Genomic DNA, 9724 nt, shown 5'->3' on the forward strand with positions numbered 1-9724 from the left:
GGTACTGTGTTGGAGGGAGGACCCCCCCCCCCCCGGGCGGTAATAGCTCTCAAGAAGCCGAGGTGTACAAGATAAAAGGGCACCTCCCCTGCAGGGAGACACATTAAGTCAATGTGTGATCCACTGCCAGCATCCTGACTGCAGCCGTTTTCTGGGCTCAACCAATCATGAGTTTCATGAATTCTGAATCTCCTTCCAATTCACAATTAACTGTTAATTGAGCAGCATTTTATAACCTGCCAGCCGCAAACTTGAGAGTTAGACGCCGCATTGCCGGACATGAACTGTTTATTACATTGTTTTAAATGACATAGACTTACCTTGTCGAAGATTTCTGAACTCTTCTTTAAGGTCTAATTGTGTGTGAGAAGATGGAGCGGGTGGGGAGGGGGCAGAGCCAGCCCCAGGGGAGAATCCATCCTGCTGCTTGTGAATGTGGGGAAATAGTATCTCTCCACAGGCTCTTAATCACCAGACAGGCGTGGGTTCTTTCAAAGAGAAGTGGCTGTCATTCCAGAATCTATTTTTGGCAGGTCCTTCTGACTAAGAACTTACTCTGTAGATGTCTTTAAGGCAACGGTTTTCAACCCTGGCTGCACGTTAGAATCTTCAGGGGTGCTTTTTAAAATCCCCTTGTCCTGCCTGCATTCCGGACCAATTCAGTGAGGCTCTGGGGTTGGGACCAGACATCGGGATTTTGTAAATCTCGGCAGGGTGAGGGGGCGCAGTGGGCAAGTTCTAGTTCTTGGCCAAGGTTGAGAACTGCTGCTTTAAAAGAAAAGGCTGCTGGTCATGCTTCCTTACCCGCAGCACTGGTTCTTTGTTGCACGCTTACCACGTGCTAGGAGGAGGCTCTCACGGGTGGTCTCACTGAATCCTCTCAGCAAGCTCATGAGACAGGTGTTACTGTCCCCGTTCAGAGCGCGAGGCCGCGGCCGTAGCAGGCTGGGCGACCTGTCCAGGTCGCACACTTGCTCGGTGTTGGCTTGATTGGCAGCTGGTGGCTAATCTCTTTCTCCATAGCAGCCAGTAACCTTTCTTCTGCCTCATATGTACACAGCCCTGAAAAATGTTTCAGTTCGTCTGAAAATTTCTAGATTGCTCTTCATAGGCTCCACAGAGGGTTCTAATTTGACTCTTTCTCTGTGTCACATTCTTCGTTCCTCTGATTTACTCAGCAGACGTCACTGAGTGCCTGCTGTGTGCCTGGAATGGAGTGGTGACCCCAGACATCAAAGTCCCTGTCCTCTTGGAGCTTACATACTTGTGGGAGCAACAGACAATAAACACAAACAAATAAGTGATTACATATGGTGGCAGGAGCCTTGAGGAAAATGAATGGTACAGTGAATTTTGCCTGCAGGGAGAGGGTGCTACTTTAGCTGAGAAGGTGCACCAGGCTGTAAATAATGCAAAGGAGCCAGCCACGTGGAGATCTGAGGAAGGAGGACTCCAGGGAGAAGCAGTGGCTGGTGCAAAGGTCCTGAGGCCGGGCTGAGCTTAGTGTTCTAGGGACAAGTATGGGTAGTGAAGGCAGAAGGGCAGGGAGTAGTGAAGACAGCAGTTGGGAGGTGTCAGCAGAGGCCACTCTTTTCTTCCCAGTCTACTTAAAAAAGTAATAAATGTGAAATCTGACGTCGTTAAATAACACTTACATGACTTGACAAAAATGCTTTCACATCATTTGTCTCATTTAATTCATGAGATACAGGCATTATTATCTTCTTCATATTATAGCTGAGGAATGGGAAGTTCAAAGATGTTAGATGCCATGAGAAGTCAAGCTCCGGGAAGCTGGAGCCCAGGATTTGATGAGCCCAGTGTGATACAGATCCAGAACTGGGATGATTCAGGATGACGCATGTGAAGGACTCAGTGCAGGGCTGGTTGTGCATTAGGTGCTTGGCAAATGACAGTCCCCGGGATGACTAAAACCACTGAGAAATCAGACCCTCTCTCCTCCGATGAGTTCTTCCTCAGGTTGAGCCAGCACTCAAACTAAACTTACGGAGGGCAGATCCTTCCGGGATTTCCTCCAAAATAAGCAGTCATCCTACATCAGCGGCGTGATGCATTCTTGCTTTACGTCAGTGGAAAGTACACAAGTCAGGTGTCAGACATGGCAAGTAAGGGACCTACTTGTTAGAGACTCTCAGTGAATATTTGTACATAATTAACTTCTCAAGAACACTCTCTTCCTCTCCCAAATCTAGAATCCACCTTTTTGTATTTTAAGACCACTTCTGTTCTACTGCCCACCACTGTCTGTTAACTGCCTGCAGACAGCAGCATCATTCTCTGTCCTTTACTATTAATTCTCTTCAGATCCTAAAATTCATCAAATGGTAATAACAGACCTACCTTGTCTCCTGAGGAGAAAGCGCAGTTCTCATTCATTCATTCATTGAGCAGACAGCTTTCAAGTTTCTACTGTTCAGCAACTCTGCTTGCCCCTTGACAGGCTGATCAAATGATAAGCCCTTTTTCCCCATTTCTGATGAAAACGTCTCTGGTCCTAAGTCTCTCTCCCTCCCCAGTATTGTTTCTTCCCCCAGGCATCACCCAGTCTGTCCTTTCATGTGCACTGTTACATGACAGGTGTTTAAAGCAGGGCGGGACAAAATGCATTTGATAGGAAAAGAAGCATGTTTCTCTGCTTAAGTCCTCAGAGAGCTAATTATAGTTTATGATTCTAAAAGGCAGCTTTAAACTCACGACTGTTGGCAGTTTGCATAGATTCCAGCTCGGTAAGAGGCTTATCATTTGTGTCGTGGCAAGAACAAAAGGAAAGCACCAATAGATTTGTGGCACCTCGTGTGTTTTAGAACTAGCTGATAGATGGTCACCGTAGTCGTTCAGAGAAACAAGCTTCTCATGCACTGGGAGGCTCAGAGGGGCTTCTTGGCTGCCTGCCCGATGCTCGTTCCTCTTCTTGGTGCTGAAGGAGAAGACACTGCCGACTCTGAGTCTCACAGAGGTTCATTACAGGTGGACCTTCAGACACCAATGCACTTAATTCTGGACTTGGAGGTGGAGACCCCACTTTATTTTTCTGTAACTTAAAAAATACTTTTAAAGTATCCAAACAAACACAATAACTATAGAAAATTAGGAAATACTCCCTTGTTAACATTTTTGTTGTACCTACTTCCAGATTTTTTCCTGTTCCCCTGAGTGTGTGTATAACATGGATGTGAATGACTGTATTATTTGTTTTTACAAAAACTGAATTATACATACCCTTTGCTGAACTTTCTTCCCCACTTGACAGAATATTATTTTCATAATAAATAAGGGCAGAGAAAATTGCACAGTTTCTTTCCCTTATTCCCCCGTTTACTGCAAAACTACCTACACCATTAGAAAGTCCTTTTTTTAAGTAAAATGTCCCACCATGTGGCCAAAGTCTTAGTTCTTTATACACCATTACTAATGGAGCTGAAGGATGACCTTCACTGTATTACATAGGAGTGTAATTCGACATTTTAAAACTCTAAGACACAGAGCACATTACAGAAGGCTGTGGGCCTGTTCTCAGGGTGTTTAAGGTGTAGTGAGGAACAGCCCCTATAAGAAGACTGTACAGGACGTCTCACTGCAGGGCAGGGTCAGGAGGGGCAAATGAAGCCGTGGGACTTGAGCGAGACAGCGTCCCAGGCAGGAGCTGGGAGTGTTGTCTCTGAGGTGGGCGTTACGGGGTGGATGAAGTTCAGTAGCTGAAGGGAAGTTCAGCGAAAGGGAGAGAGAAGACTGACCGGGGAAAACACGGGAAAAGGCATGGACGAGATCTGCATCAATTTCCACCTGTGAAGCTGACAAAGTTTTCTGAAACCAATACTTGGTGCTGATGAGGGCCATCACGAGCTCAGCTGGAGTGTATATCGGTCCAGCGTTTATTCCCGGGAGCAGTCTGGGGCTTTGGCACTGACAGCCTTAAAATGCTCATACCTTTTGGCCTAATAATCCTATGATTGGTGAAGTGATTAAAGATGTGGCCAAAAATGTACATGTAAGGGTCTGCATTGAATTGTTAATCCTGGTCATAGAAAGGTGGGAAGACCCTCGATGTTCATGTTTATACAAAGTTTATAATCATATATAATTTTTAAATTTTCTCTGCTGAGCATATATTAGATTTTAAAAAATGTATTTAATTAGGCTTTAAAAGAAATGCAGGTTGTCTGCTTAGGGACCTGAGTCATCCAGCTTGTCTGGAGCACAGATGACGTTCAAGGAAGTGATGGGCAGCCGGACAGGAGGAGTGGCAGGGCCAGCTCCAGGGGAGGCTCCGACGTGGTGGCTGCTTGGATAGAAGTCCGTAAGGACGCTGGGGGATTGCGAGTGTAAATAGGGGAACTGAGGTGCTTTGGGTGCACAGGGGGAGACATAAGTACTGGTTCGGGTTCTTGGAGTTGGCGGTGTCCTCTGGACAGCAAGAGGAGCTGTCCAGCTGTCGGTTCTGGAGCCAGGTTAGCGGGCAGCATCCACTGCATGCCCAGGGCTGTGCTGGGTCCTGCAGATGTGAAAAGAAAGGGTCTTCCGTTCTAGTGGGAGCGCTTTGTGGAGGTTGCTGGGTGTGGAGGAGATGACCAGACGGACAGGATGTGGAAGGGGAGAGCCTCGGACTAAGAACAGGACTGGAGTCCCCCTGGTCCCTCCCAAGGACTCGGCAATGAGACAGGAGGGGATCTCAGCGTGTCAGGCAGACCAGGGAAGGGACGTGGCCGGACATGGTAGGATGTGCCTGGGGATGTGGGGCTTGGCTGCCAGAAGGAACCTGCAGGGAAAACTCAGCCTGCAGTGCAGTAGACCGTGTCCAAAGGGGCAAGAGTCCCAGGCCCAGTTCCAGAGGCAGCCAGGTCCTAGGGGAGCTGCTGTGATGGGGTGTTCGCAGCAGCAGGAGGTCCAGGTGACCCTCAGAGTCGGGTAGGTGGTCTGCCTCTCCGGATTTCCCCACTCCATCAGAACTAGACCTTAGCCCACAGCTGGGGTGCAGGGAGCTAGGTCCCGCCGTGCCGAGGTTTGGCGGGAATGAGGCTGGGCCAGACGCCACTCAAAGTCAAAGAAGACGAAGACCATGAGGAGGCACCGGAGGTGCAGGTCTTGAGTTCGCCTCCTCGCTAACTGCGAATAAGGGAGAGTAAGAGATAGTGGCCTCAGCCAGTTATGAAGCCAGAGGAGGGCAGTTTGAAGTTCTTATCTTTTTATGACAGAGGAGCCCCGTATGTATTTGTAGATAAAGGAAAGAGACTCAGTAGGGACGGGTGGCTGGAGGTGAGGGCAAGAGAGGAGATACTTGATGAAACACATCATGGAGGAGGTAGGAAGGAGGCGGCTCAAAGGCATGTGTGAAGCCCGGCAGAGAGGAGGGAGGCCGGTTGATAAGTCTTCTCTGTACTAAATGGTATGTTTGTAAATATAATTCCGTATTAGTTATCATAGAAATGTAACACCGCGAGAGAAAGTTGGGGAAACAAACGCAACCCCACCACATCAGCACCATGGCCGTGGCTGTCTTGTACACCTCTCTCCACAGCTAAAGAAGCATAGAATTTCCCCCGGGTTTTACTCAGTTCCTAAATGCCTCACATCTTGCATTTTCCACTTAACATGACAGCACAGACGTTGCCCAGGTGGCTACAGAGGCGTCATAATTACTGAAATGATATTCCGTCAAGTAGTACAACAGTTTATTTCCCTATTCCCCTCACTTTGATTTTTAAGTTGTGTTTAAAAATGGGTATGGATGAGACTGTGATTAAAATGCTCATATATGCGTAGTTTATATACATATTTTAAATGAGCTTCTTAGGCTGGATGCTCAGAAGCTACAGTAATAGATCAAAGAATATAAATATAATTTTCACGGGTTTTGTTATCTTTTAATTTGTACTTGCCTCCAGATTGCTGGTTCTCAACCTTACAATCACCAAAGTGACTCCTTTTTTCCAGTTCTTAGACACACGATTTTTTTTTCTTTTTTTTAGACTTTAAAAAAATTTTCCTTGGGGAGGGAGATAACTAGGTGCTATTTATTTATTTATTTAGCAGAGGGACTGGGGATTGAACCCAGGACCTCATGCATGCTAAGCATGCGCTCTACCATGGAGCTGTACCCTCTCCTGCCTTTTCCCCAATTCTTTACTTTCCTAAATTGGGAAGCCTGTGGCTCAGTGTAGTAAAGGTCACATAACCTCCTAGAATTTTCCAAGCTGGTGATCTCCAGGCGTCGCCTTTGGCTGCTAATGTCCCTCGCCAGAGGTTAGGAGATACAGTGCCTAGATTCTTAAATTTGCAGAATTTAAGTCACTTGGGTGGCCATGCTGCGCAGACCCTGTTTACAACTTTATTATAACTGACTTGCCTCTTACCTCCTGGCCTCTCACGTCTAACCTGCTTACCGCGTACCTCCTGGCGGGGCCAGAAGTGACTGACGGGAGAGGGTGGCCCTTCCTTCTGGCGGGGCTGCTTTCCCCGGGAGGCTGAGCTCGAAGCCACTTGCTTGCCCAGCCCCCTGCACGCACCTCAAGGCGCTGGCTCCACTTCAGAGGCATCCCCATGGGTGAAGAAAACACAGATAAAGGCAAAGGGATGATAAGGTGACCATAAATTTAAAAAGTAAGTTTTCTGGCATTATCCCTTATCACTTATTTTCAAATATGCACAGGAAGTGGATAGTTCAATTTCCATGTTTTTTGAAAAGACATTTGAGAGACTCGTGCAATCCTTGACACCCTAACATGCTGTGTTTGGCATTCAAAACCTGTCAGGGCCAACTTGTAAGTTAGAAGGGGCCAGGGTTGAGGTGCGGGCGAGGACGGGCTGGGATGGCGGAGTCTGGCCCCCGCGGGACGGGCGCCCTGCCCGTGGAGGGATCTCTGCCCCGTGGAGCCCTGGTTCTGGCCAGCAGTCTCACAGACGCACGTCACAGGCCACAGAGGCGCTCAGGGAGAGGGGAGAACTGGCTTTGTGAAATCTTCCCACTGCTTCCAGCCAGGTAGCTGTTAAGAACACCAGGTCGTTGGTGCGTATCTAGAAATGGGTGGCCTGCAGGATTCCTCTGTTACAGTCGTGCTGACGCTGTCCACCAGGCAGCGGGAGAACAGAGGACGGAGGAGACGGACGCTGTCTCGGGCCCCTCGCTGACCTGTGGGCCATGTTCTTTGTTCTGCAGAGAGAAGCCAGGCCGCGTCCTGCGCGGAGAATGGCACCTGTTCCTCCTGCTCCCTCCGGGCCCCCACCATCAGCGACTTGCTCAACGACCAGGACTTACTGGACGTGATCAGGATAAAGCTGGACCCATGTCACCCAACGGTCAAAAACTGGAGGAACTTTGCGAGCAAGTGGGGCATGCCCTACGATGAGCTCTGCTTCCTGGAGCAGAGGCCGCAGAGCCCCACCCTGGAGTTCTTGCTGCGGAACAGCCAGCGGACGGTGGGCCAGCTGGTGGAGCTGTGCAGGCTCTACCGCAGGGCCGACGTGGAGAAGGTGCTGCGCAGGTGGGTGGACGAGGAGTGGCCCAGACGGGGGCGCGCGGACCCCCGCAGGAACCTCTGACACCTGAGCCTCCTCCCCAGCCCCTCAGGGCCGAGGCAGCCCGGGTTAGGGAGCAGTGGGGGGAGGGCACGGCTCAGCTGCAGAGCACACGCTCAGCGTGATTAGGTCCCAGGTTCAACCCCAGGGCCTCCTGTAAATAGGTAAACCTGATTACCTGCCCCACCCCCCGCCGGAAAAAAGGAGCGATGAGAATCCATCCTTGTTTAAGTTGAGGATAAGGACGAACGGCAGACACTGGTTTTCCCCAAAGCTGGTGGTTTTGTGCAGGGGTGGGGTATGTTTCTGGTGGCGGATTTTCCTTTAGTTTTGCACATCTGTTTTAATTTAACATTTGAATCTGGAAAAACTGGGAAAAATATGTCATAGGCTCCTACAGGGACCAGGGCCAAAGCCTGCAATCAGAGTGGACTCATGTGTGATGCGATGGAAATAAAGGTGCCCTCTCCCTTAAATACTGCCGACCATTGAAATCAGAACCAAAATTCCTGGTGGCCCCCAACAGTCATCCTGCACAAGGGCCGTTGTGACGGGGGGCACTCCCACGGCTCAGAAGGAAGCGGCAGAGAGGGGTCACCCAACAGCCTGTCACTTTCCTTGCTGTAAAGGACTTAGGCGAACTGACAGCCTGTTACATTGTGTGGCGATGCCCCTCAGACCCCACGTGCCGTCTTTCTTACTCAGATACTCGTGTAGTCTCTGCAGGATCAAAGATGCCTTCACTCGAGTGTTTCTAAAAGAAGCACAAAGCCCAGTGGTTGCTGGGAGGGCGGAGTCAGGAATTGGCGGGGTGAGCAGGGCCCCGGGAAAGGGGCGTGACCGAGAGTCCACGAAGGCCCTCTTGGCACCCATGGCCTTTTAAAAACTAGTTCAATATTCACTTTCACATCTTTTCTATCAGGCTGTTTCACCCCTGAGAGGAAGCTCAGTTAAGAAGTAAATAAAAATCACCTGGCCCGTGGGTGGAATGGAATTCCCTCAGCACCCACTTACCCCAGCTGAAAACAGGGCCCAGCGACACCACACGGCACGCTAGCCGAGGAGGAGGGCTCCTTCACGGTGATGCTTGGTGGGAAACTGTGCGTTAAAATCCAGATTTTAAAGGATCTTAAACCAAATGGAAAATTGGGTCCCGAGAATCTCCAGTGTTCTTCTCCGAGGGTTTCCTGTAGAAGGTGTGGGGGACGGGAGAGTTTGTTACTGGGCAGATCAGATTTTCTAGGTTTGGGGGAAGAAAAGAGAGAAGCTGTGGTCTCCCCGACACTTTCCTGGAAGTGCCATTTGGTTTTGCCGGGGCTTTAGAAAATTAAGGCACTTCGTCCAAATTAGGAGGATTCTGTGATGAAAATAAGCAAAAATGATGAAAAACATCGATCAGAGTACAAGAAAGAGTAGGATTAATGCCAAAGAAAGTTGTATTCTAAACCACTGACTTCCTTTTCCACTGACGGCTACAGAGGGTTTTAGGAGGTTGCCAGGAAGCAGCCTCACCATCGAATGTGGACTCTAAACTCGCAGAATTACCACTGACCCGTCACTTCTGGTTCAGTCAGCGACAGTCACACCAAGCTTGTCCCCTCTTGTCAGAGTTATCAGATAAGTGTCAGGCTTATCAAAAGATGGGCTAAAAGTAACAGCCACTAATAAAATGTAGAGATTGTTAAAAACAGATTCTTTTTCTATTTGATGCCTGCGGAAGTGGCTGTTCAGTGTTCATTGTCAGCCGTGTTCCGGGCGCCCTGCAGAACTTGGAAGGGGGCCCTCATCTTGCGGGAATTTGATTCTGTGCCCCGTGTTCTTGTCAAGCTGCACGTGACCAGTTCTCCGTTGGCCCAGAGAGTGCTGTGGGGAAGTATAGGTGAGCTCTTGGCGTTTATTATCGACAGTTTAGGGACGTGGGACTGAAAGGGTGTGGTTATGCAGTGTCTCGTGTCCGAGGCTCATGGCTCCTGGTATCCTGACACCACCTTGGGGTAGAAGGAGCAGGTTCCAGCCTGACCGATATTTTGCTAATGCTGCCCGGCCGGGTGCCACCAGAAAGCCCCTTCCCGCCACCCCCATCCCCCACCGTCATCCCGTGGAGGGAGGGCGGGAAGGTGTCCCCGGTATCCGAAGACTTCTGCCTCTGCCAGAGGGCAGGCTGGGAGGAGGGGGTGGAAGCCACCGCCGC

The 9724-nt window shown here is 49.6% G+C and overlaps 1 protein-coding gene and 1 long non-coding RNA gene across 3 annotated transcripts in view; one reads left to right on the forward strand and one right to left on the reverse strand.

Moving 5' to 3' along the window:
• Positions 1–7186, reverse strand: part of LOC141579040 (uncharacterized) — a 26114-nt gene extending 18928 nt beyond the window's left edge. For both annotated transcript variants that reach the window (XR_012509969.1, XR_012509967.1), the window contains exon 1: positions 321–7186. This is a non-coding gene — a long non-coding RNA (uncharacterized LOC141579040). The remainder of the gene's footprint in view (positions 1–320) is intronic.
• Positions 1–9223, forward strand: part of EDARADD (EDAR associated via death domain) — a 54016-nt gene extending 44793 nt beyond the window's left edge. Inside the window, exon 6 of the mRNA XM_074373263.1 lies at positions 7175–9223. Within this exon, the coding sequence (XP_074229364.1) occupies positions 7175–7557 (383 nt within the window). The 3' untranslated portion in view covers positions 7558–9223. The remainder of the gene's footprint in view (positions 1–7174) is intronic.
• Positions 9224–9724: the final 501 nt, after the last annotated feature.

Source organism: Camelus bactrianus, chromosome 11, assembly GCF_048773025.1.
Source record: "Camelus bactrianus isolate YW-2024 breed Bactrian camel chromosome 11, ASM4877302v1, whole genome shotgun sequence".
Classification (NCBI taxonomy): domain Eukaryota; kingdom Metazoa; phylum Chordata; class Mammalia; order Artiodactyla; family Camelidae; genus Camelus; species Camelus bactrianus.